The sequence below is a fragment of the Eupeodes corollae genome, chromosome 3 (assembly GCF_945859685.1).
Source record: "Eupeodes corollae chromosome 3, idEupCoro1.1, whole genome shotgun sequence".
Taxonomy (NCBI): Eukaryota; Metazoa; Arthropoda; class Insecta; order Diptera; family Syrphidae; genus Eupeodes; species Eupeodes corollae.
The window spans coordinates 137,007,535-137,034,554 of NC_079149.1; the positions used below are offsets into that span (position 1 = coordinate 137,007,535).

Consider the following 27,020-nt stretch of genomic DNA (forward strand, 5'->3'; position numbering starts at 1 on the left):
TGCCTAATCCGAATAGCTAATTTGAGAAAGCACTGTTCATAACAAGAATTACTTTTCGACGATTTGTTAATTCCTCCCAAGAGATAGTACCCGTGAAAAAAATGATAGGTGCCACAGGCAGGGATTGACTCGAAGACCTCTGGCATCACAGTGCTACGCACTAAACATCACGGCACGGGTACTACACATTAATAAAATTAGTCCATTTAAATTCATAGATCTATGCACTTTTGAGTGATTCACCGAACTTTGTTGCCTGCAACTTTAACTTTAAAGATAGAAATTCCATTAATTTAGTGATTTCAAATTGGAAAAGCTGACATTTGACAACTTTCAAACAAAGTTGTCATTTAAAGCGTCGTATGGGTCATCATGGGTTGCTTAAAAATTAAACAACTTGTGCAAGGGTTCCTCACAATATAAATTTTATCGCCGAATGATAACTGAATTCTTAACGTTTCAAAATCAGGACTTTGGACAGTATGTGGTTCTAACAAAACGGAACAATAAGCTACACAGCGTAACCAATAACGGTTTTATTCAAAATTACAAATTCAAATAACAAAATATAAAAAACAAAATGAATTCTGCAAACTTCATGTCCAATAAAAATCACTTCTAAGTTGCCGCCAGCTAAGTAACCTCATTAAGAGAAAAGCATACAATTCAATACTTAATTACATTTGATGCCATCTCTGTTAACGGAGTTACCTAATTCCACATCCAGATGCTGCTACTTTTGACAGCTTGTACAGCTGATAAATCACAAACGTCATTCTACAGGTCTGGCAACCTTCAAACTTTCTAATTTTGCTTGTGATGTGGCGATTAAGTACTTTTTTGTGAATTTTATATTTACTTTATTTGTAAAATTAAGAAAACTTACGAAAAATATAATGATACAATAATGAAGTCCATAAATTTATTAAAACTCTTAACTATTTTTGCACTAATTGTTCAAAATGCAAGTTCAACAAACCAACCAGATGAGTGGTTTTGTGTCGATGAAAGTTGCGAAGGTAAGATTAGAAGTGTTTTTCTTTTTCAAATGTGAATTTTATTAAAAGTATTTTTCGCATTAAAGGAATAATTTCACTTGCAAAAACCATCAAAAACTATTCGCCCGACCAAGATGGAGTTCTTGCCTTCAAAGTTGGCTCCGAAGTTAAAGTCAAATCCAAGTCTTCCAACTCCGATTTGTGGGGCGTTGAAATCGACGGCAAAGATGGCTATGTACCCAAAATGTTTGTCCTAGAGTCAAAACTTTACCACAAATTGGAAATTCTGAAGCCAGGTGTTCCTAAAATAAAACCTCCTCAGAAGCCAAGCAAAAAACTAAAATCTTCAGAGGCCCAGAATTCACCCAAAGTTGAAGCAGCAGGAGGAGCCACAACAACAACTCCACTTCCCAAAAATCTGGGAAATAAAAAAATTCTAAGCAAAGCCGATGGGATTGAAGTTCCTAAGGAAATCCCAGTCAACGTTACACCAACCACAAAGATTATAGAAGGAACAGAAATTCCTGATGGAGCTGGAGTTGAGGTGCCGAAAGAAGTTGTTGAGAATTTCAAAAATACCTACGAAATATTTAACAATAGTGAGGCTGTGGTAGATGAAGATGTTGATGATGGGGAGGTAGAGTTAGAGGAAGATGAAGAGGATGACGACGAAGACGAGTTAGTGGAAGAAATAATAATCGAAAAGATTCCAATAAAAGCTTTAGCAGAAAATAGCTCGATTATTGAGAATAAAAACGATGAAGTGAAACCACAAATAGCTGATGATAAAGTCAATGAAATAAATATTGCTGCTGCTAAGGAGGAGTTACAACAACCAGCAGCCGTAGACGAAAACCCCAAGGTCCTTAAGGAAGAATTACCGTCTGTAGTAGACGAAAATCCCATCGTCGAGGCGAACACTACACAAAACCCTGAGACTGTGACATCGGACGTAAAGTCAGGTAAGATTGAATTTTTGTTTGGAAGCAAATTTCATAAAATGTCATACCTGGATTTGTATGGGGCTAAAAACTTTGACAACAAATTCTATCGGCTTAAAGCTTGGAAATGGTAACAATTAGGTTTTAGATTATAACACAATTACAGGGTTATTAATTTATTTTGGTGTCGAAAGTCAAGCTGCATTTTTAATGAAAGTTTTAGTTCAGTGTAAACTTTAGACCTTGTCATTAATTGTAGAAAACAAGGGCCCTACTCTGTTACTCGATTCTACTTTTGATTCTATTTGAAACTAATTTCCTATTCTACTTTCAAATCGTATAATTATTACAAAAATGAACACCGTTGGAATTTGGTTTAATTTTCATTGACATAAAGAATGGTACGAGCAAATCGAACGCAGAAGAATAAGAGATAATTCCAAAATAATGGAGCTTAGTGAGAAAAGCTAATATCTTTTTGGCAACACTTTTTTAAACAGCTGACGCGCGTTTACTATCAAACATCTTCATTTTGGTCTGTAATTTAACCTTGAATCGTCTTACAAACGAACAACGCTTAAAAATTATTGAATTTTATTATCAAAATGCAGCTCTGTTAAAAAAGTTCATCGCGCGCTTCTTCCATTGTATTTCGGGATATTGTAACTAAATTTTGCAACAAATTTACAGTGTTGGGCATTAAACCACCAACACTCTTACGTAAAGTGCGAACTGAAGAAAATATCGCATGATGACTATCATTTATTGATTCGTCGACGTTCGCAGCAATTGGGCCTCTGTTCAACAACGTGGAAAATTTTGCGGAAGGATTTAAGTGTGATGCCTTTCAAAATACAGCTGGTGCAAGAATTAAACGACATACTGCAACGTAAAATTTTTGGTGAACGGGCTCTTGGAAAGTTGGCGAAGATTCCTTTTTCAACCGAAAAATTGTGTTTAGCGACGAACCTCATTTTAGGCTAAATGGGTACGTAAATAAGCAGAATTGTCGATTTTGAATTGAATATCATACAGAAGCATTGCCAGAGCTCCCAATGCATCCAGAGGCGAGTTCGGTGAACATTTTATTTCACGTTCGGGACCGGTTAATTGGCCGCCCAGATCTTGCGATTTAACGACTTAAGAATATTTTTCGTGGGGCTTCAATTGACGCATTGGAAGAAAACATTTAAGCATTGATGTAGAGTGTGATTATTTTCGCCTTGTTTTGAATTCTATTTTCTAGTTACGTAGTTCCTCATTTATTCAAAAGTTTAGAGATACATAGTACCAATTTTTCGTATTCGAGCAATTTCATTGTAGAATCGAGTTACATAGTAGGGCCCCAGTATAATTTAGCTCAGGAAGACTGCGATTCTTTTACCTACTTTTTCACATTTCTTACAATTTGATCGGTATCTTAGACATAAGTTGAGTGATGCGTCCGGAGATTATTTGTAATAAAACGGTGGTTTGAGTAGCCTTACAAATATAAATCTAACGCACTCAAATCACATGTTATTGGTTACCAATTGACTTCACCAAAACGTGAAATTACAAGACTAGGAAACTTTCCAAGCAATGATAGAATAATTGGTCTTTTTCTGGTTCCAGAACCACATATTGTCTAAACACTGGCCAAAAAATTGTTTATTATTTGACCAATAGAACGATTCGAATTAATCTTTCCATTGGCATCTTTAAGAAAATTTTAACAAGAGTTAAGTTGAGAAAGCCCCAGAAGGAATGACCCTTAAAATTCCATTTAACAATCTTTAAAATCTGTTTCTAATTTTATTTTATTTTTTTATTTAAAGGTAATTTAAATACTTCAGAAAATAATTCAGTTTCTGTGGATTCTTCAAACATAAAAGCGTCTCAACCTTCAGAAAAACCAGAAGACAATAATCCGGCAGCAGACGCTTCAAAACCTATTTTGAATGTAGATCCTGTGAAAGAACCAAACGCACCAAAAACAACTATTTTAACCCCCGTAAATGATTCACATCCCCCTGTTGTTAAATCAGAGGAACTAAATAACAGTACTGCAGAATCGTTAACTAAAGAAACAAGTCATGAATCAACGAATCCAACTAAACCTAAAGTAATTACCAGAGAAGATGGGTCCAAGATCAGTGTGCTAAGCCGAGCTAAAGAAGCTCCATTGAATTCTGATATAAAAACAGAAGGTGAAACTCAGAATACAGTATCATCAGAACCAGCTCAAATCAATACACCACCAAACAATGTTGTAAACGTCCAACCAGCTGAGGAAGTGCCAGTTTTTCCTGCACCTGTACAACCATTAAATTCGAATCCTACGACTAACCTTTACGATGCAATTCCATCACAAGTCATGCAGGCAAAAGGATTAAATGCTCCATCAGCAAACCAACTATACAACTCTCAAGTTGCTGATTCTTCAGCTAATAACTTATTACCACAAGGTGTTGAGAATTCTCTAGAAAATAATGTGCAACCAAATCCTCCACAAGCACCACTGACTGATGCAAATTCTGGAAATACATTTAATACCCCAGCAGCTACCTCATTTCCTCCGGAATCAGTCATTTCTACCTCACAAGGAAACTATCCAAACTCTGTCAACACTTTACAAGCTGAAGCAACAACTGTCCTTCCTGACAATTCCTACGTACCTGCGAATCAACAGCCAACACCGTTCAACACTCCTTATTCTGGACAGCAGCCATATTCTAATCCGAATTCTGCAAGTGCTTTCCATTCAAATGCTCCTTCTTCAGATAGCGTGCCTTCTCTTGCGACACCAGCTGTGCAAGCTTATAATACTCTTAATGGGTTTTACTATCAAGGAGCATCTTTTGCAGGAACTCCAAAAACCAAGACAAATTCTGTAAATTCTCTTCTTGATTTACCAGCGACAGAAGGTCAAGAGGTGGTACCGCGAGAGCAGCCATTCGTCGCACTCCCAAATAGCGTTGAAGTTCAATCTGTAAATCAAGTAGTCGATGCAGGAAATGTTCCTTTGGAAACACAAGCTACATCGGGCTTACCAGCAAGCGTAGAAGAACAAAAAGCATCTCAACAGGAAGTATTGCCAATTTCCCAGAAGGATGAAGATTTAAAAGCACCAGTTTCAGTTAAGCAGGATACCCTTGAAGAGCAAACTCCACCAGCACCTACTCAACCTGAACAACCAACACTTAATCAGCAGATACCTACCCAAACAGATGCCGTTCCAGATCTCCAAGAAAACAACCAAGCTTCATACATATCACAACAAGTTGCTGAAGAAGTACAAACTATTGAGAATGTTAATCACCAAAGTGCCAATGACAATGACATCATCCCAAGCGAAATACCTCAAGAACCTTCAAAACTTGAGCTACCAACAAGTGCCGAACCCGAAATCGAGCCGAGTGCAATTACGAACGATCCCCAACCCGAAATCGAAGATGTCACAAAACCAGTTCCTACCACACCAGAAATCGAAGAACCTATTCCTGACCCTATTGATTTCTATGTTACCACAGAAAATCCCAAAGCACCAAATGTTCAACAACAACCACAAGTCGGTTTATTCCAGACCATCTTGGGAACGGTCAAAGGATTTTTGCCGTCTCAGGAAGTCGTCAAAGAATCCGGCTTTAGCGATGAACTTGACAGAGTACTTTTTCCCAAAAAGGAAGCAAGTATTCCAGAAAAGTTATCACAAGAAGAGCAATTCTGTGAAAAAGAAACCAACTGCCTAGGAGACGGTCTACTGCAAAGTCCGGATGTCCTTCCCGAGGAAACTAATTTCTTCGAAAATCTATCTCACAGAATTGTCGAATTATTCGATGTTCTTTGTTGTATGTTGATCTCAGCTATCGCCACTTTGCTTTTCATATTCGGTTACTACTGCCTCTCACAATGTCGCAAAGAGAGCCAACTGATTGCCAAGCTAAATGTTGTCGAGCGAAGTTTGCTTGCGTCTCATAAAGAAGCCTCCATTTTAAAACATGATCTCGGTGAGACATGCGACAAGTTGGCAAGCATTGAAAATAATTCCTTCGGATCGAATGATATGGTTATTGCGGTGAAAAAGGAATTGGAAATTTGTGAAGAAGCCAAGGCTAAGCTGGAAGAGCAAGTTGTTTCTTTAGAAAAGGTATTTCAAATGTGATGTGTGTTGGAAGAGTTATCATCATCAATCTCTCTTTTTGTTCACAGGAATTGGAAAATGCAGCTGAAGCAGGTTTGGAATTGAATAAGATTGTATCGGAGTTGCTAAATAATCAAAGTGGAGATGAATCCATCATTAGTAGTGTCGAAGAACTCCAAAGGCAACTTAATGAACAGCAACGTAAGTTTCTTCATCCTTATCAAGTTGTTTTTGCAAATTTTTAAAACCCGATATTTCAGATACAATCTTGGAAATAAATGCAGTCCTAGCTGATAAAAGCCGTGAAAATAGTGAACTTCAGTTAATGTTGGCCGAGCAGAATGCAAAATTCGTTGGAGAAATTGCATCACTTCAACAAGACAACGATGAGCTAGAAGGCGAAAAGAATATACTGAAGTCAAAACTCGATGAAATGAAGAACGAATTCGATTTGGACATAACCAAGGCCTTGGAAGGCAAGAATGCTGAAATCAAACGTCTACAAGCTGATATCGTGGCACTAAGAACTAAATGCGATGATGAGCACAGAAAGTGGCAAACCAGTTTAGCAAAAGTCGAGGTAGGTTATGCAAAGTTTTAGGTTCAAGGATGATTTTAATTCTTGTTTTTGTCAAGGCAATGGAAAATTGTTTGAAGAGCATCAAAAAAGATCCCAACATCAAAGTATCTCAAATATTGGATGTGGCCAATGTTCAGGCTGAACTTTTGGACATTCAACGCCAACGAACGACATTGAAGGAAAAACTTGAAATTGAAACTGTAAGTCTTTTCAAATTTTACACAAAAACTAAACTTAACGTTATCTTATGCCTGTAGGATGCTCGAAAATTGTTAGAAGTGCAGGTTAAATCCTTCAGTGGTGAGATTGAAAAATTAAAGCACGATTTTAATCAATCTGAAAAGGACAAGCTAGAAGCCCAAACTCGCCTTGAGGTTTTATCGAATTACTTCAAAGAAAAAGAAAATCAATTGCAAAAGTATGAATACAATACACACTTGTCATTTGAAACCTTATTAAATAATGAGTATCTTCTTAGGGAACTCAGTCTGAAGGAAACCATGTGGCTGCAGCAGCAGGGAGAAACAACAAGTACCGTTGATAGACTTACAAACATGCAGGATGAAATTCAGACTTTGAAGTAAAATTTAGCCTTTTCTTTTAAATACAAACAGTTCTTAGAAAACCAAAATGATTTTCAATTTCAGATCCCAAAATGATTCTTTACGGGCTGAAATTGAGGCACAACTTGCTGCCCACAAGGCACAGATTGGAACCCTTGAAAATCGGGCTCATGAAACTTGGTTGGCTGCCCGCCAGTCCGAAAGAAGATACGACGAAGCTCGCTCTGAAGCCACAGCTCTACGTCGAAAGTTGACTTCTATTGCCGGGGGCAATGTGCATAATATTGCCAAAGAAAACAATCGTAAGCTTAAAATTGACTTTGGATTTGATTTCCATTCGAATCAAACAATTTTGTATACTTTCAGTGGATTTAAATCTTGCACCATCCGATCCAAATAATGCACCATCACCTATCCACATGGATTCTCCTGCCTCTCCAATGCTGGGTCGAATTCCTCCTCCATTTATACCGCCACCATTTATGGGTCCACCTCCACCACACTTCATGGGAATGCCACCGTTTATGCCGCCAGGTGAAATGCGTCCACCACCAATGGGCCGTCTAATGTCACCACCACCTCCACCTGGAGCTCCTCATCTGCACAGATATTCCCCGATCGATGACGACGACGATGATGACGAAGATATACACGACAATGGACGGGGACATTGGAGAGATACATATTCGCCACCGCGTCACTCATATCGATACACGCCAGATAGATACATTTACAATCAGGAGCTAGAGTCCAACTACGATATAGAAACAGATTTCAGTCCACCGCCAAGTCCAAGAGACCGTGGCCATCGATCGAGATCTGGATCCAGGTCAGGTTACAGAGCATATTCGCCACCTCCGCAGACAACTTCCAGCCAGAGCAAAGACCGACCGAAAAAATCAACAAAAGGTAATTTTTCCCCAGTCCGCCAATTTTATTACTACCCCATTGAGTATGGTGAGCGTTTTCGCAACCTTAAGAGAACAATTCTCAGTTCCAGCACTCTCCACTTTTAGTATTAAAATGTTACCTGAAAAAAAGAAGGAATTTAATTCAACAAAAAAAGACTAATTTATTTTTATTTATTCTTGTAGGACAACTAAGCTCTGGATCGGAAAAATCATATGATTCGTGGAAAGGAAAAGTCAAGGCAATGGTTTAGGAAACAAATTAGGAATACAATTAAAATTATAGGAACTTAATAATTAAATTAAACAATCGTTGATTATTTTTTGTTAATATTATTATTTAGGTCAACCAAAAACGTTTTTTGTTTTTTTTTTTTGTTCGAATTAAGTAAAAAACAAAAACGCGATTGAAGACAACAAGAAGCTGAATCGCATTCCTAAGATGGTCCCAAAAGTTAAAATGAAAAAAAACAATGCATTTACCACTTTGTGTCCAAAATTTAAAACACATACTCATGCTGATAAATATAAACAAATGTTGGGAATCAAAAAAATTGAGTTTTCTTTGTGTTTTATTTCATTCTTAAGATAGGAATTCATTCGAAGTTCGTCATTTTTATGAGGCACTAAATATCGATGATTGACGAATGATATCGTGGTCATAAGCATGCAGGAGAAGGCCGATTTCGAGGTTCAAATGGGAAATGTCTTCCTTCAGTTTTTGTATAGCCTTTTTTATATGAACAACGGAACCTGTAAAAAAAAAGAATTTTAGTTACATTCAAGGAAGGTGTTAAGTGTAAATCTGACTTCCATCGGACATAAGTTGTCCCCGTTGTTCCATTTTTGACTTTTTATTCTCATTCTCCTGAACAACTGACATCAGATCGGTTGTTATTTTTTCAGAATTTTGACTTATTTGCTTGCTGGCGAATTGGACTCCAGATAGTTCGATGGACACGTCTTTGAATTGATTGATAAGAGCACTTAGTTCGTTGTTCAAATGTTTCTCTCTACTTTCGATTTTATCCAAATTAAATGTAAAATCGTTGTGGAGTTTCTTCAACTGTGTTTGGGTGTCATCAGAAATCTACACAAAGAAACCAAAACATTTTCACACATTTAAGTTTCAATAAGAAAATTTAAATATTTCTTTACTTCATCAATATTTTGTTTAAGACTTTCTATTTGATTGAGATGTGACCGCCAATCTCGAGAATCTGCTTTAACCACGATTTTCAGTTGGGGAAGAACTCGCTCAAGCTCCAATCGCCACATTTCATGTTCCGTAAAATTATTGTCTCCATTGTAATTTAAATCGTTGTTTGTCCTTTTTGGTTGATTCTGAGAACTAAACCAATTGAGGTCTTTCAAGGAACTTCCTCCATTATCACTGTCATCACTGAATGCTGAATTTTGCTCGTCTTCTAGTTTCTCGAGTATGATCTCGGCATTGTCATCGAGGAATTCTGGGGCCAATTCGATTTCTTGATTTATGTGATGATGTTTATAAAGAATCTGTTGGATATTTGAAATTTTGGTTAAACGAAAATTCATGATTAAAAAAAAAACTAGCCAGGAGTAGGCTTAAGTAAGTCTAAAATAAGGTGTCGTTAAATAACTTTGAGGCATCATACGACAGAGCAATTTGGCTCCACGATACTCCTTTGTGTCTTGTCTGACGAAAAAGTCAAATCACACTTGAGCGCTGCAATAAACGGTTTTCTAATAAGATCCTTCTAAAAAGCTCGCTATTTAGTAGCTTCATTCACACCAAAAATATTGAAAATTTTGCAACACACATTTTGCAAAACTTAAGTACTCTTGGGTCGTCGTGAAATGGTGGACAAAAGTTGATTTATAGAAACAACTTAGTGATGTAAGGAATCGAAATTGTGTGTGTCGCTATTGAAAGATTGATTGATATCCATTTAAGGGCAAGTATTGATACATGACTTCTGTCTTCGTCTCAACATGCCTACTGTAAAGGTTAATCGGTGGAAACAGTGTTACACACCTTAGTACGCACCGTAGAATATCACCTCTATCATAAAGAGTTCACTATGGTTGCTTTCCTTGACATCGAACGTGCCTTTAACAACGTGGACACATCTGCAATCACATCTGCACCAACATCTCTAAATGTAGAGAGTTCGCTTCGGGAGTTAATTTATTTAATGCTTACTAGCAGAATAATCAACTCAAAACTGGACAACCCTTTTGGTAGACGATTTGTTAGTAGAGGAACGCCGCAAGGTGGTTTTCTATCCCCTCTCCTCTGGAACTTAGTGGTGAAATAAACTAGTCTGGAGGCGGAGGGCTTCAGAGTTATAGCCTATGTGAATGACGTTCATATAGCAGTGTCAGGAAAGCATCTTAACACCTTAAAAGAACTCTTACAAAATGCCTTAGACAGACTAATACTTTGGACTGATCGGTGTGGACTGTGTTAACCCACACAAAACTGTTTTAGTCTTATTTTCGAGGAGATATAAAATTCCATTTGTCAACCCTCTCTATATTAAGAAATTCCAATTAAAATTCTCAGACGAGGCTAAATACCTCGGTCTTGTCTTAGATAAAAAACTAAATTGGAAACGCTACGTACAGGAAAGAGTCAAAAAAGCTACTGAAGCTCACTTTTCTTGCAAAAAAGTTATTGGTAATAAATGGGGTTTACAACCCAGAATCACGCATTGGCTACACACATCGGTAATTAGACCGATTTTAACGGTATAGAAAGGTATAAACAGGGATAAGCTAAATAAAGTCCAACGTTCAGCTTGCCTATGTATAAGCGGATCGCTTCGCACGACCCCGTCTGCTGCACTGGACACCTTACTCTACCTAACACCTCTTGACATTTTTAGCAAACAAATAGCTGCAAGCTCTGCTATTCGCCTCGAAGCTTCGTCGCAGTGGACTAACATCAACATTGGCCACTCCGTAATCCTTAGGTATTTAGAATCAATTCCAATGCACACAGACTACACCATCCCCCAACTACAATTCGACAGAAATTTCGAGATCTCTATGGGACATTCCTGGAAGATGGGTCAATCCATTTTTATACAGATTGTTCAAAAACAAAAGAAGGGGTTGGTGGAGGTGTGTACTCTGAACGACTGAAATTAAGTCTCTCATTTCGCCTTCCCAATCATTTTAGCGTGTTCCAGGCGATAAAAGAAGTCTTGTCCTGGCTTAAAAAAAACGTCTGATATCCGTACTTTCTCAGATGTCAGGCTGCTATCAAATCACTGGACTCTGTCTCTTCAAACTCAATAGCACAACAGTTTAATATTCACCTTTTCTGTGTGCCGGGCCATAGAGACATTCCAGGTAACTTTAAGGCAGATGAACTCGCCAGGAACGGTATAGCACAGCCCATCTTGTAAACTGTTGCTAATGCAAGACGCCTTGAGGAGGGCACGTATCAGGTCACAAAAAAAAACATCTGGCCAACACTGGATTTAAAACGTTCAAGGTCTTGCCATCTCTAAGCAGATCGCATATACATACGCTCGATAATAGGTGTCATAGCGACTAGGCGTATTCTCAAATGACTTTTGCAGAAGCTGTATGGACGTATGGTACATGCCCTGCTCTGGCTCGAAAACGCAAGAATTACGTAGGAGAATTCTTCTTTAACGATGTAAATCATATCAACATAATCAGCCTCTCACGTTTCGTAAGGGACTCAAACTAGTTCCATTGAGTTTAGGAGGAAGCCTCAAGATTCATGTGGTATCACAATGGGCCATTAAACTGGCCTAAGTGTATCCGTTTCCATCTTGGACAGCACCTTAAACCTACGGTTTTAAAACTAAAACTACGGTGGTCTTCCTGTCTCAATAATGAAAAAAATATGCATTTATTTCTCTTCCAAAATACTCGTAGTACAAAGACATTTCTTGCCCATCAGTTTAGCCGCCTTAAACTCAATTTCCGACGTATTGTGAAGCATAAAGATTATTTTATTTTAACCGGACATCAAGAATGGAATGATTTACCCAGTCCTGTTTTCCCTTCCATTTTGATACTCATGACTTTGAGGCCAATGTGCAACCGGTATCTATTTTAAATCATTAAACAAGTTAAGGACAAAAACAACATCTGTTCAAAATATTTAAAAAAACGAAACCTGTTATTGAAAACCTCTTTACCTTTGATTTTTATGATTCACCTACAGCTAAAAAGGTCAACTTTTTTAAATATTCTTAACATAATGAGTTCAAAATATTTAACACTGACAACCCTTTATATCATTACCTGAGACACTTTAACGGCTTGCGTTGCTAAGGAATCGAGTATGTACAAACAAATGGGTCCTGCTCCTTGCAACAACTTATTGGTTGGCACGTCAACAACAATGTCCTACGAATGCACAACAATCAAATTTAATTCAGAAAATGATAAAACAAATCTTCAACACTTACAATTTCTTGTAAAATTTTCAAAATCTTATTAATTATCTCATTTGGATCTTCGTGCTCCTGCGGTTGGTCGAGATTTTTACCCATTTTCCTTAAAAGCCACGCACAAACGGAAGTGAACATAAAAAACTGTTCTCCCGGATTAAACGATTTGACGAAGTAAAATTTCGTTAGCGGTTTCATTTTCATTTCTTTGAGTAAATGTTTTTCATAATTAAGAAGTTTTAATTTCTCAATTAAATCATCGGATTGAAATGATATTACCGCCGAGGTATTTGAATGTTCTTTTTCCAAAACCGCCAGGAAGTCACTTTCACTAGGCATTTTATATGTTTTTGAATGGAAAAGGAAGGAAATAAATGGGAGGGATGCGTTTTACTTACAAAAGAAAAGTAAACAACAAAAATACCGAACTGAATTATAGATCAGTCGCTGTCAAACTGTTTGTCATGTTCAATGGTTTTAGAAATAATGGAAATTGCTATGGGATACAGTAGAACAGATTCAAAGTATATGCTGCCCAATTTTGATAATGTGGTGAACTTTTTATTTATTTATGTAATCCCTTTAAAACTTCCTTTGAATAACATTTTTTAAACCATTATTTTCCATTTCATTGTTTTATAAGTTTTATTATTTAAAAAATTTGTTTTTACAATTACATTATTAAAAAAAATATTTTTTATGGAATTTATTTTTTAAATATTCGATCGTCCAATTTTTTTCTTCTTTTAATAAAATTGGCTGCATCCATCCATTCATGGGGCTTAAATAATATTGGCTTCATATGCTTCTAGAGTTGATGGTTTGCAGACATAAACCAAAGAATTCACATAACCCAATAAAAAGTAAGAGCATTAAGTCGCATAAACGGGGGCTCCGGACTGAACCGGACTACTTCTGAAAATAAGAAATTGTCTTCTCTCCGTATACGCCAATTTTGATTACTGACGGAGTCATTTAACCAGAAATGAGCTTCATTACTAAACACAATTCTTCCGATAAAGTGTTTTATGAACTTCGTGAACAGATATACACATTCAAAGTAAATTTACACAATTGGGAAGAGTTTTTCAGACGTAAAAAGAATATTGTAGTAAAAAGATATGACTTTTAGAGGTGACGTTTCCTTCCTTGATTTATAATGCAGAAAATTTAGACAAACAATCGTACATCATTGGCTATATATCCTCAGTAACTTCACCCTAAAAATTATTATTATAACTAGGGGCCTCTATTAAACATTTCTGACTATCGGCCTGTCATTAGATAATCCAATAGAGATCAACAATCCAACAACCACTCCATTATCCGGTGATCGCAGTTTGGATTTTTCGAGTGGATCAAAATTCTGTCATCAAATTTGACTTTTGTGTATGTTGTGGTAAATGTGCATTTTCCAGTCTTTTTGAAATAAAAATTTCATTTCGTTTAAATTGTCGTCGAGTGCCTAAATTCATTAACTCAAAGTTATCTTTCCTAGGCACAGAACAGCTTCAAAGCTGTCCACCGACATCCTACGAAAATGTGTGTAGTTTGTCCTCCCATAGTAGGTCCTTGAGTAGGTGCGCCTCCAAATCATAAAGTTCTCTTACTTCGAGAAATGAATTCACCCAAAACCAATAACTACCGACACTAAAGGTAAATCAACAACAAAGTAAACAACAGATTAACCGTTTCTAGTGTCAAATGGGACATTTGAAGTTGCTCATGGCAAGACATAATATGCTCAGTCAAAAAAAAAGCAATGGATTGCGGATGAGATTGCGGAAGAGAAGCTGGATTGGATTTTCCTCTTGTGGAGCTCAGGGTAATTGTCTTTAAGGTAAAATAATTTTGTACTCAATTTCAATAGTTGGAAGACGTTTTTAAAGCACACATCCTTAAATTTTAAGTAATAACATACTTTTTACTTGCTTAATTTCAAAAAACGACAGATTCAAAAGTGAAAACTGCTCTAATAGCAATACAATAGAAAACAATACATTTTAAACATGTAGTTCTACTCCTGAATACACTCTTCAAAAATACGAACCTAGAATGCATCCCTGTACTTTGAGGGTGCATGTGAATTTGTTTGCTTCTGCCATTGACATACTATACATGGACTGCTAGTAGCCAACTTCACGATGGTTCCACTTTTAACGGACAAAACACTAGCGCAAAGAGGGCTATGCGGAAAAATTGTGTAACATTTAATACTCACATCCACTGCTGTCGTTTTTGCTACTATAGTAGTATTTTACTATTTTTAGAGTCAACTGCTACTCTACCCACTGACGAAAACTACTCCCCAAAATAAAACGGAAAAGAAATTTGTATTTGGTTTACAATAAAAACCAAAATTTAAAATATAATGCCCCAATAATAGTGCAACAACAGAAAGAAAATTTAAAGATATAAGCCTCATAAAATATAAAAAAAGAAATTCACTCAAGGTAGAAACGGTAAATGTTCTGCTAAGGAACTCCTTAAAAACAATTTCACAGAAAAATGGGAGCCATCGAAAACTTTAATCGAGAATAACAAATCATTGTATAAGGCGCCAGTTATAGCTATCATTGGTGTTCATCATTAAATACAAACATTAGAATTTTTTTGACAGGTCGTTTATAGCTATCCTTAAACATTTCTGTCATTGAAAGAATTTCCCGATTGAAATCCACCTGCAAAATTTTACTGACAGAAATCTATCATTGGAATTGTGTGAAATTGGAACACAAATCAGTGGAACGTTTCGTTTCACCTTTGAACATAAAGTATCAGCTGTTCAGGAAAATGAATTTCCGTCCGTTGTAGAGAAAAATAAATGCGCAATTACACATTTTTCTCAAAAAATAAATTCTTTGTTTGATTTCCGATCGATGATTGTATAATTTTCATTTCTAATCAAAGGGAAACACCGTCTTGATCGATTTCAATGGTAGCTATAATTGACCCCTTAATGATTGTAACTGAAAATATGAAGCATCGAATTTACAATAATGACTTTAATTTATTCTTGAATATTCAAGCATGTATGATGATGTAAAATATAATTTCAACTGTCAATTTTTTATTTAATAAAAAAGTTATAAATTTAAATTATTTATTTCAACTATATTATTTTAAAATGTTGGTCTTTAAGCAGTGAAAGCAAAAATTTGGTACGACATTATATCCTTCTATTTGTCGGTTTAACCTTCGCAATAGGCCAATTAACTTCGAATTTGGACAATTTTATTTTCAGTTCTTAATTTTCATTGGCCAAGCATGTGTTTGTTGTTTTTTTTTTTGTTTTACTCCTCAATTTAAGAAAATGCTCCCCAAAATGATAGAAAAATACTACTATTGAAATTTTCAAAACGACAGCACTGACACAGCAAAAAAACATGGCATCGTTTGTCTTCAGCAAATTATACTAGATGTCAGTACTTTCTATGTCAGAAAAAGCTTATCTCAACTAAATACAAACAGATGTCGCTAAAAATTTCATAACTTTTTTTGCCACTGTGCCTGAAAGGGCTAGTGTAGCTAATTTGAAGTGGAACCATTTTTATTCAATTTTTGTATGGAAAATTCACACCACTAGCAGTCCATGTATAGTACGTCAATGGCTTCTGCTATTAATTTTATTTTCTTGAAGTTGGCAGCAATGATTTCAAAAAAGAAACCAAGCAACCCAAACAGTGGCTGTCAACCGATGAAAAAATAAAGAAAAAGGAAAATTAACAAAGCCCGCTTGCAAAAGGACATTAAACTTTAAACTTTGGTTTTTAATCGAATACAAAAATAAATAGTGCAATTCAATAGAAAGAAAATAATAATAATAATAATCTTACTGCTACTCGACTATGAACGAACTCATGGACATTAGTTCCATTAGCTTTGAAGATCTGCAGGAGGAATACCAAAAGTTGAAGGAAAAATGGTCCCAAATGGTCTCGCAAAGCGAACAGGACCGACAAAGAATTCATGAATTAAAAAGGAACCTTGACACGGCGACGGCTGCCGAAGCATATCTATCCCAGGAACTCGAGCAATTGTCGTCGGTGCAGACATCGCAGGATGATGCTCTGCTTCATAAACAACAAAACGAAATCGATGAACTCAAAAAGCGACAAGCTATCTTGTTGGCAGAGAACGAGGAACTCCATGAGGATGTTGCATCGCTGACTGCTGAGAATGAAAGACTCAAACAGGAAGTGAAGGAATTGAATGCCGCATCATGCCCCGTCGAGGTCTCATATCAAATACCCAAGGAATATGTGGAATTACGGGATAAGTTGGAAGCTGAAAATTTGGAACTGCTTGCGAAGTTGGACGAAACTCACGAAAGTGTTGTTAAATTTACCTTAGCCTTGGCTGAAAAAGAAGTAACTTTCTATATTCCTTTGTTTGCTCCTAACTCCCGTTCTTATGGATTTTTCTCTGAATTTGTTTTCTTTCCAGAAACACATTGAAATTTTTAAAGACCAAGTGCTTTGTCTGGAGGAGAATTTGCAATCGAAGCGTGAAGAAGTCGATGAGAAGTCTCATCTACTTGAGAGTGCTCAAGAACAGGTTGTCGAGATGAATGCCAAAATAGCACTTCTCACTTCATGCCCAAACAATGCTGGTAATTATTTCTTTTTGAATATTTAATTTTTTGTGCTTCGTTATTGTTAAAAAGAAAATTGAAATTTTTTAGAACAGAAAGGTAATTCCTTATTTGCTGAGGTCGATGATCAGCGACAAGCAATGAAACAACTGCTGGCAGCCCAAAAGAAAAGCTATCTCCAAATGAAGAAGATCTTCAATGAGAGTCAGCATGAAATTCGTCGTCTGAAGCGGGAGAATGTGGCAATGCATACGGAGTTGCAAACGTGCAGTACAATATTTTGCAGCGCCGACAAAGTCTATAAAGGTAATCAAAAGAAAAATTTAACACCTCGTATTTGCTATGATTCTCTTTTCAATTCTAAATTGTACCTAGTTATTGTTATTTTGTAATTTTCAATAATTAGAAGGTTGCTTTTGGTTTCTGTTATGTTTTATGTTTTTCTTGTTAACCTTTCTATTCATTCTATTCTACTCTGGTTTCAAAACCACAAATGAAATACTATCAAAATGAAATCAAAACTAATACAACATATTTGAAGAGGGATTTGAAGTTTGAACTTATAAAAGAAATGATTTATAAAAGTCGAAGAAAATATTCAAGGGAATGAAATCATAGGACACATATTTTATATTATGACATTTCGCTCATTTAGCGGGATTAAATTAATAGTGCTTACAAATACGAAGTTTTTTAAGAGTTTGTATTCCCAAGATTTGTTATAAATATATGAAAAATGAAATTTAACTATAATCATTTGTAAACTTTGCCATATTTTTAATGTGGAGGGCTCGAAAAGTAAAAGTTTTTTATTACAACATTAAGACCCATTTTTAAAACATGAATTACGAATACAAAAATAGGCGTTTTATAAAAAACTCTACATTCATTTTTCTACAAAATTCAGCAATTCATATGAGTTGTTACATTTAAGAGCTCCAAGACTTCACATATGCCTGAAAACGCATTTTTTTTTTGGGAATATTTTTTTCATTTTTCACCTAGGTCCTTCACACGTTAACGTTTCCGTGTTAACGAGCTCAGTGAGTTGTACAAATTACTACGAAATAAAGTAGTTCAAGATGTTAGACGCGCAAAAGTACAATTCTAATCTAAACGTCTAGATTTAAGATCCGATGGTCGTAAACTATGGAACAACCTCCGCCAGCAAGGAATAGGTAAACAAAGAAATAATTTTTCAGCTGCAATGAATATAAATGAGCTAAACAGTAAATTTGCTTCTACACCTTTAGTAACTCCAAGAGATCATGTATCTCTCAATACCATACCACCAACTTCTACAGACACTTTTGTACAGTTTCGATTGTGTGAACGCCTTAGACATAGTTGAAAGTTGCATAAGTATAAAGTCCAATGCCACTGGTGCTGATGATTTGAATCCAATTTTCAGTAAAGTTATTCTTCCATTGCTTCTACCCATCTTTACACATGAAATAAATACAATCCTTACCACTGGCATTTTTCCGCATCAATGGAAAAAAGCAAAAATAATTCCTATCCCCCAAAAAACTCGCTTCGTAATGAATTTAGACCGATTTCAATACTACCTTTTCTATCTAAAGTCTGTGAAAGGATAATGCAAAAACAATAAAGCTGCTTCATCAGTCGCAACAACCTTCTAGTCCATGTTCAACCGGGTTTTCGTTCACACCATAGTTGTATTACGGCACTAACTAAAATAATCGAAGACATAAGGACTGAACTCGATATTGACAAAGTAACTTTTTTTAGTCCTACTAGACTTTTCAAAAGCATTCACCATTGTGAATCACTCGATACTTCTGAATAAACTGCGTCACAAATTCAACATATCTTCAGAAGCTTTTAAATTGCTTTCTTCCTTTTTGAATGATAGAAAGCAAGCCGTTTTCTTTAATGATAATCTCCGATTTTCTTCCAATTCAACAAGGAGTTCCCCAAGGATCAATTTTATCCCCCCTTCTATTTTCATTATATGTGAATGAAATCGGTTTCATTATAAATGAAGTATCAAAATATTTTTATGCCGATGGCATTCAAATTTACAAAAACTGTCCCTTGGGTTTAATTGAAGACTGTGTTTTCAAACTGAATGAAGAACTAAAAAAGATATCTCACTGGGCGTCTTGCAATGGGTTGATTCTCAACACAAGCAAATGCAAATGCCTGGTTATATGAAGAAAAGAATTAGAGAATTTTAAACGAGAACCCATTAGAAAATCCAGTAAAAATCTAGGTGTAATCTTCAGTAGAACATTGACCTGGAATGATCACATCAACCAATTGATAGGTAAAACTTATGGAACGCTTAGAACATCACTCCATTTAAAACCAGACTAATGCTAGCAAGGACCCTAGTTATACCTGTTCTCACTCATGGATGCGAAATTTTTTACAACTGCGATTCCATCAGCAAAGATAAACTAAACATAGCCTTAAATAGTATCATTCGATACATCTTTGGGTTAAGAAGGTACGACCATGTTTCACATTTGCAAGAGATTCTACTTAATGTGCCTTTAAATGACTTCATGAAGCTTCGAACATTGATACTGTTTTTTTTTTAATCTTGAAAACACGTCAACAAGCTAGCTCTTTGAAAAAATCAGAATGTCAACATCGAACAGATCTACATCGGTAATTTTGCACGCTTTTCGTGTTTGACCTCAGAAAGACAATTTTTGAAAGTTACATGTCGCCTCTGGAACTCACTGATATAAGTGATATGCACATTTTCCAAAAAAGTATTAAAATCTTTTTTTCTAACCAAAGCAACTAACTTAACTTAGCTTATCATCTCTTCTTAAATCTAACTATCTTTTTCTTCTTTTTTTCTGCTTCTAATTTTATTATTTCTATTATTTCCTTGTTTTCAAGTCAAATAATATTTAATCGATAAATAATTGTTTTTCTTTTTTCTTTAATTTTATTTTATTTTATATTATTTTGAATTGTTATCTAAAGTGAAGTCATAGGCTCTCACAAATTTATAAAATATATGTTATCTTACTGTGTAAGCTTTATAAATAAGTAAACTGAAACTGAAACACTGAAAACTCTGATCCTAAGCCTTATACCATAAACACTTGGAAAAAAAAGTATTGTAGCTTTGAGTTAGTTACCCATTTGAGACAAGTCTCTTTTTCTTTGAAATAAGGCTACTTTATAAAAGAATAGTGGAATTTGTTGTTTTAAATTGTATCAAAAAAGTCTTATTAGTAATAAATTAGAGAGTAATTCGAAAGATAATTTTTATTTAACCAAAAAGCAAAGATTCTATTTCCGATAAGTAACCGACTTTACCTTGTTTCCGAAATTAGCAAAATTTGAATATCGCGGAAACAATAAGACAACGCGCCACCTGATCCGCGCTCTTCCTCTACTGCGCTGTTCTGTGGGTGTGGATTCGAAGACTTTCCGGGCCGGAGCATTGGTTTCCATGCGCTCTACGTGACCCAGCCATCTTAGTCGTTTGACTTTTACCCTTCTGGCTAAGTCTACGTCGCTGAACGGCCCGTACAGCTCGTCGTTCCATCTTCTCCCCTCCCCTTCGAAGCATACGGGACCGTAGATCACACGAAGAATTTTTCTCTCGAACCGACCCAAGGCGCTTTCATCCGCTTTTGTCATAGTCCATGCTTCTGCACTGTATAGCAGGACGGGGATGATAAGGGTGTTATGTATATAGCAACAATTTGGTCGGTGGTTACTCTTCAGACTAGCGAAATACAAAATTTGTCTTAACTTAACATACATTTTAGTTAATTAACCAGAAAGAATAGGCTGAACATTTTTTTAAATGTATCGCTACTAAAATGAAAATTAAAATATATATATAGATATTTGGTTAATTTCTCTGACACTAGCTAGATTTATTGCTGGGGTGCCAGCACGTAACTTGATACAACCGAGTTTAGTCGATACAATCGAGCATTGGCAGCACACATTTTGGTTCAATCGAGTGTCCTCGATTGTTTCGCCAGATGCGGCAGCACACAAACTTCAAACTAACGTTTGAAACAAAAGTTTTCACTCGAAAGAAAATAGTTATCGTCAGGAGTAATTTTTGTGTTAGAAATATGCCAAAACAAAATAATGTCAATAAATAAAAAACAGACAGAGATTTTAACCAATTTTATGAGTTCTCACGTTGGTTTAGGGAGGAAAAATATAAGTACCATCAACGCAGTTTAAATTTCCTATGTATAATATAATAATACTCCTTGCTGTCTCCAAACTTAGAGCTATCAAATTTATTGCATTGCGGACAATACTTATTTTCCAAGATAACCAACGTTCGGCGAAAGAACTTGGAAACTGTTGTCTGTGCCATACTCAGCAACACATTTGTTCCATCATTGGTTTGGTTACGCCCACTGGCTAGGAGATTTAATGTTGCACAAAGCTGTAGAACTGATGGAGCTTATGTTCTTTTTCTGTCTTCAGGAAGATCTAACGAGCTGAGTATCTTGTGAAAACATTCCTTATTGACTCTAAACTGTAAAATGTTTTACAAATGTTATACCTACATGATCTTTCTTTTATTTTTGAATATTTGCTCATTTTTACTCAATTCGAATGGGTTGCTATTATCTCTCAAATATCTTCTTTTGATTTAAGTACCGGACACTTCATCGCCTTCACTTTCACTCTCCGAATCAATGAAAAACATTTCGGAAAAGACTTAAAATTGAAAGTAGAATGAAATAATTTGAAAATGAACTCATTTGACATTTCATTTTATAGTTCACAATGACTTTTTTAAGTAAAAGTCACAATGGAACTCGTCTCAAATTACGTGCTGTCAAAAATAATTTGTTTCGAGTTGATCGACGATCGACAATCCTCGATTGTATCAAGTTACGTGCTGGCACCCCTGATTTATTGTTTATGGGTTTAGGCAATTTTTTTTGGCAGATTAAAAGCGGTTCATTAATGTTACAGGGAACAATATTATTCACAATTTTTGGCTCTCTTAGACAAGATGATGCCTGATTTTTGGCTGTTTTCCGAGTGGTGAGTTTGATTGATGTGAATTCAAAAATGAAAAGAAATAATTTTTTAGATCTCTTACACTTGAAACAAGATCATTGAAATTATTCATGAAATCAGAAAAACTTATGTTAGAGCAAGAATCACACTTCCAAAATAATCTATTTTCATTAATTTTAATAAAATCATCATCACTAACCGCGACAAAAGTTTGATGAAAAAAGCGACCAAAAAATAGTCATACTTTATATACATTATATCTATGATCACATTTAGAGCAAAATTTAGACATTTTAGAGAGAATTAATAGCGAGGTGTGACCTGTTTAGCACAATAGACACGACTTAGAACTCTGTGTAAATTTATTATTAAGTTTTAAGGAATTAGATCTCGGTTTGATAAAACAAAGTTCTAACGAATAATAAATTACTTTCGTAGCACCCGGTAGTAAGTTTTTACGTACATTTTTGACATTCTGTCCAGGAATAATATCACTTTTTTGTAAATTTTGATTTACCGGTAGACAATGTTGTCATTGATTTCAGTTTATTTAATAAATTGTCGATTTAAATTAATTTTAATTTTTATTTTTCTGTGAACCAATGTTGTTTATTAGAAATATTTTTTGTTTGTATATTTAATATTATTTTGTATTGTTTGCTTTTAAAATGTTTTGCTTATTTGGTTCTAATACATTTTCGAATTGCTCACTGTGATAATACCTATGGCATTATTGATTTACATGCATAGTATCTGCGGTTAGAATGTCCATGGACCTTAAGGTTACAGAAATTGAAATAGGATCTATGGACCTTATGCCTTCTTTGGAACGTTCATATGGACATAACGTTTGAAGTTATTTCTTGACAAATTGTGCATAGTTCTTATTTCTCTTGTGAAGGAAGTTTTATAGTTCCAAAGCTTAATATTAATACCTAATTTATTGCGAGCTGGACTTGTACGCGTCCAGAACTGTATTTTCTTACAATTTATTATTATTATCTTTAGACATAGATCTAAATCAGGGTCCTTATATTCGAGTTCTTTAAGAAATGAGTAAGAACTCAATCGAGTTCCAATTTTTCAATAAACCGAGTTTTAGAGACTAGAACTTTGTCAAGGAATTCGCCGTATGTTTTTTTAACTATAAATTAATAAGTTATTGTAAAAATATGTATTTTAGAAAAACTGTCTACTATCTACTTTAAACGTTTCTCAGCGCAAATTGTTAGAAATTGCAAGTTCTTTATAAAACTTTTTTAAAAAGTTTTTCTGTTGTTGGAAGGTGGTTCGTAAATGAAAGTGTACAATGCGCAATTATGCGCGTTAGCCGATAATAAAATTTGGAAGCATCAGTTTTTTGCTTAACTCATTCTTATCTTTTAAATGCCTTATTATATTTTTAACCGTATTTAAATTTTTGATGAAAAAACGCACCAAGCACTCGCAAAAAAATAAAATATTGCGAAAAATCCAAAATTTTTGTGCTGAAATCAAGATAATCGGCGTTATCATAGGCAGAAGATTGGTATTACGAAGAAACTATAAAATTTTCAGTCGTAACTAAAACGTTAACATCAAATTTAAGATAAGAGATGTTACTTTTCACGAACTCAAACATTTTGAGACAAATATTTTCCGTGTACCGTTCAACGATGGTGATCATGAGTTTTGCTCACTAGAATATCAGAAAAAACTCGTCTGAGATCGAGACAAACTCATTCGTAACAGTCTACAAAATTATTGAAAACATGTGGCGTGATGATTAGTGCGTAGGACTGTTATGCTAGGGATCTTGGGTTCAATCTCTGCCTCTTGCGAGGAATTGCCAAATCCTCCAGAAGTAATTGTTGTCATGAAAAGTATTTTCTCAAATTTGCAGTTTAATTTCGACATAAAACTGTAGGTCCCCTCCTTTGACTTATACGCAGGAACGGTTGAGAGTTGTAAGGGAATAGACAATCTAATTCATTAGTTTTTTTTATTTTTGAAACAAAATTGTTAGGAGCGAGTTTATCAAGCATTTTGGACTTAATCCTTCAATCATAGTCTTAAGATTCCGTAAGAGAAGATATCTAATTTCAATGTTCCTTTCGTTTTAGAATTATTTTTGATTTCAATGGTTTGAGTGTTGGGGATCAGGAGAAATACTTCGAACTATTTTTAAATAGAAAGCATCGCTATGCTATTGCGGGTAAGCCGTTTATAATAATTTCTGTGTGATTTGTACAAAGGGCTAATGTTTTGGTGTTTTCTTTTCTAATATTGCTCTTAGAAACTTTCTCTTCTTGGTCGTGCTATTCTCAAATTCAAATTCATACATAATTGTTTTCTTTTAATTCCTTGCCAATAGATTTTTAAAATTAAATTTAAACAAAATTAAAAACAAAACTAAGAGCAATGATTTTTTTTTCTTTATTTTTCTTTTTCAAATTCTAGAAAAACTCAACGAAAGAATTCTGCAGCTATTAAAGCAAAACGAAGATCTGGAAAAGAAGCTAATGTTCACTCAACAGGAATTGCTGTCGTTGGCAAACGATAAGGGAGTCGTATGGCTCGACTCAATGTTATTATTCTGCAAGTATGCAATTTCAAAAATATTCTATTTAGCTCACCATCTAAGAGCAACTGCAATACACATTTCATTTGCCAAATTTTTAATGTAAATTAACCAAAAAATACATCGTAGAGTTCGTGCTTAGTCCTAAGTTAAAAACAAAAGTAAATTATTCGTATTCGTCCTATTTATTGCGTGTTACTAACATTTAGAATATAGACAAACAAAAACCTAAGCGTATTAACCCATTTAGATTCTAAGTAAAGATAAAACAAAACTAAAAACTAGTGTGTGTTCAAAAATACAAAAAATAAATATACAAAAATATTTAATTTTAAGACAAGAAACGGAAGATATGAAGCAGGAAATCCACAGTGTTCGAATTCAGAAGGGAATTCTTGAGGAAAAACTACGAAACTCGCAACAGGAATTGGCTAAGTACACAAATCAATCATTACTGAAATTCGGAAACGTTTTTTGCAATAAATATAATTTAATCACAGGTGGAGATTTGAAGCGCTTAAATTACGATGCATTTTAATTGATCGTGAGAGCTTGCTCACAGACAACAAGATCGAATTCAAAGTCTTCACGAATAGAGATGTTTCATTTAGTGAAAGTGAGCTAAATAATGCCAAGCCTCAAATAGCTTTCGCAAATTTACTTTTGGAGGACAAAAAGTCAAGTGAAGTAATCGATCTCCTCGACACAAGCTTCCCACAAAAGACTGAAGAGTCTGTGGTTGTTCTAGGAGACGTTAAGCCAAAGGAAGATAGTAAAAGTGATGACGTATCAAGAATTGATTCAGAACCAATAGTTGAAGAAAATCAAGCACAAGAAATGGCCAAAGCAAAAGGTTCAAGTATTGAAATTTTTGAAGACGAAAAAGATTTTAAAATAAAAACCGAACTCGGGATGACCCCTCAAAAGCAATCAAATAGTGAAATAATAAACTCACTAGAATCTCAACTAGATTCAAATAACCCAAGTATTAAAACCGAATCACAAGACTTAGATAATAAAGAAAATGTATTTCTTAAAGTTAAGATTGAAGAAACTACGCCAAAAAATAATAATTGTGCCAAAATCGCACTTAAAAATTCAAATGTAAATAGCACAATACACAATACTCCAGAAAATGCTGTAAACAGCCCCAAATCAAGACCATCGATTTTGGTCACCAAAAAGGATATATTCGCCGATGAAGGCAATCTCAAGACTGTGCATTTTTCAAATTCAGTCAATGCTAAATCCGAAAATTCATCATCAGAGTCGAAGGGCGCTTCTATAAAACCAAAGCGAAACAAATCAAGTCTCGTAGTTCGTAGGATTTTAGTAAGTTCAAAAACAAAGAGCGTTCCCTCGGCTCCTACTCTGCGACATTAATCAAGACATATTATTATTGTAAATTTTAAAATTCTGATATACATTAAATACATCTCCAAGATTTCCAAATTAACAATTTATGTTTTATAATAATGTGCATTTTTAAATGTCCTTTCCTTTTTATGTATTTCAAAAAGCACAATTTGGTGCATTTTTAAATTTTTAAATACAAAATTATTATAATAAATAAATAAATGAATAAATAAGCAACAATAACAAAAAGAAGACTATAAAGCTTGTATTCAAACTTAAAAAAAAGTTGTTTTGTTGTTATTTGGTTGATTTTTTCTTACAGCTATAACTTTCTTCATTTGTGGATTTGAAATAATTTTAGTCCTTTTTGTCAGCAGTACAAAATTGAAAGAATACATTTTCAGTTCTTTTTTAATTTAATTTTCTACATTTTTGTCAAAACGGTGTGGGGGTAAGTATCGTATAACACATCTGGTCTGAATTTCGCAATTTGTTTTTGAAGTTTTTTATAAATTATTTTGCAAACCGGACTACTGCGGATCGTTTTTTTGGCAAGTTCTCACTGTACTATATATGGAATACCAAAAAAACACGGCTAAAGTTTTTCCGTTTTGCATGAATTTTTATACAGAACATTTTTTGAGCACATTTAGTACATATTTGAGAGTATACATTGAGGACATTCGGGAATATCACGAATTCCATCGTAGTCGGAAAAATCGTATCACGAAATCAGTTCGTAATTGGAAATTGTATCAGATCTTCAACTACGAACGTGTTCGTCAAGTTTTTTTAGGATTCGTAAACGTTTTCGATTAAGATCGAATTCGTAATAGGGCTGATTAAAATAAAGATAGGGAAACTTTTTTCTAAAACAAAAGCTTCGCAGAATGGTACCAAATGGAGAAGCCGAAAACCTCGTCTTCTTGATACCCTTTTTCTTCTGATGATTTAAAAAAGTTCAGTTTTGCGAGGAAAAAAAAATGT

General features: G+C 34.9%; 3 protein-coding genes across 3 annotated transcripts; 2 read left to right on the forward strand and 1 right to left on the reverse strand.

The window, feature by feature from the left end:
- Positions 1-802: 802 nt before the first annotated feature.
- On the forward strand, positions 803-8,671 carry LOC129949559 (transport and Golgi organization protein 1). The gene is made up of 11 exons (XM_056061099.1): positions 803-1,019; positions 1,085-1,960; positions 3,757-6,068; positions 6,131-6,263; positions 6,323-6,642; positions 6,699-6,842; positions 6,900-7,060; positions 7,121-7,222; positions 7,290-7,507; positions 7,572-8,114; positions 8,300-8,671. Exons 1-11 carry the CDS (start codon positions 908-910, stop codon positions 8,365-8,367), a joined length of 4,989 nt encoding a protein of 1,662 aa, XP_055917074.1. The 5' UTR covers positions 803-907; the 3' UTR covers positions 8,368-8,671.
- Positions 8,668-12,941, reverse strand: LOC129949561 (intraflagellar transport protein 57 homolog). Its single transcript, XM_056061101.1, has 5 exons — positions 12,550-12,941; positions 12,383-12,487; positions 9,272-9,631; positions 8,924-9,203; positions 8,668-8,866 (listed from the first exon to the last, which is right to left on the reverse strand). Exons 1-5 carry the CDS (start codon positions 12,868-12,870, stop codon positions 8,730-8,732), a joined length of 1,203 nt encoding a protein of 400 aa, XP_055917076.1. The 5' UTR covers positions 12,871-12,941; the 3' UTR covers positions 8,668-8,729.
- Positions 12,942-16,187: 3,246 nt separating this feature from the next.
- Positions 16,188-26,280, forward strand: LOC129951603 (protein Spindly). Its single transcript, XM_056063845.1, has 6 exons — positions 16,188-16,901; positions 16,978-17,143; positions 17,216-17,431; positions 24,557-24,698; positions 25,014-25,112; positions 25,178-26,280. The coding sequence occupies exons 1-6, from the start codon at positions 16,380-16,382 to the stop codon at positions 26,058-26,060; spliced, it is 2,028 nt and encodes a 675-aa protein (XP_055919820.1). The 5' UTR covers positions 16,188-16,379; the 3' UTR covers positions 26,061-26,280.
- The last annotated feature ends 740 nt before the right edge of the window (positions 26,281-27,020 follow it).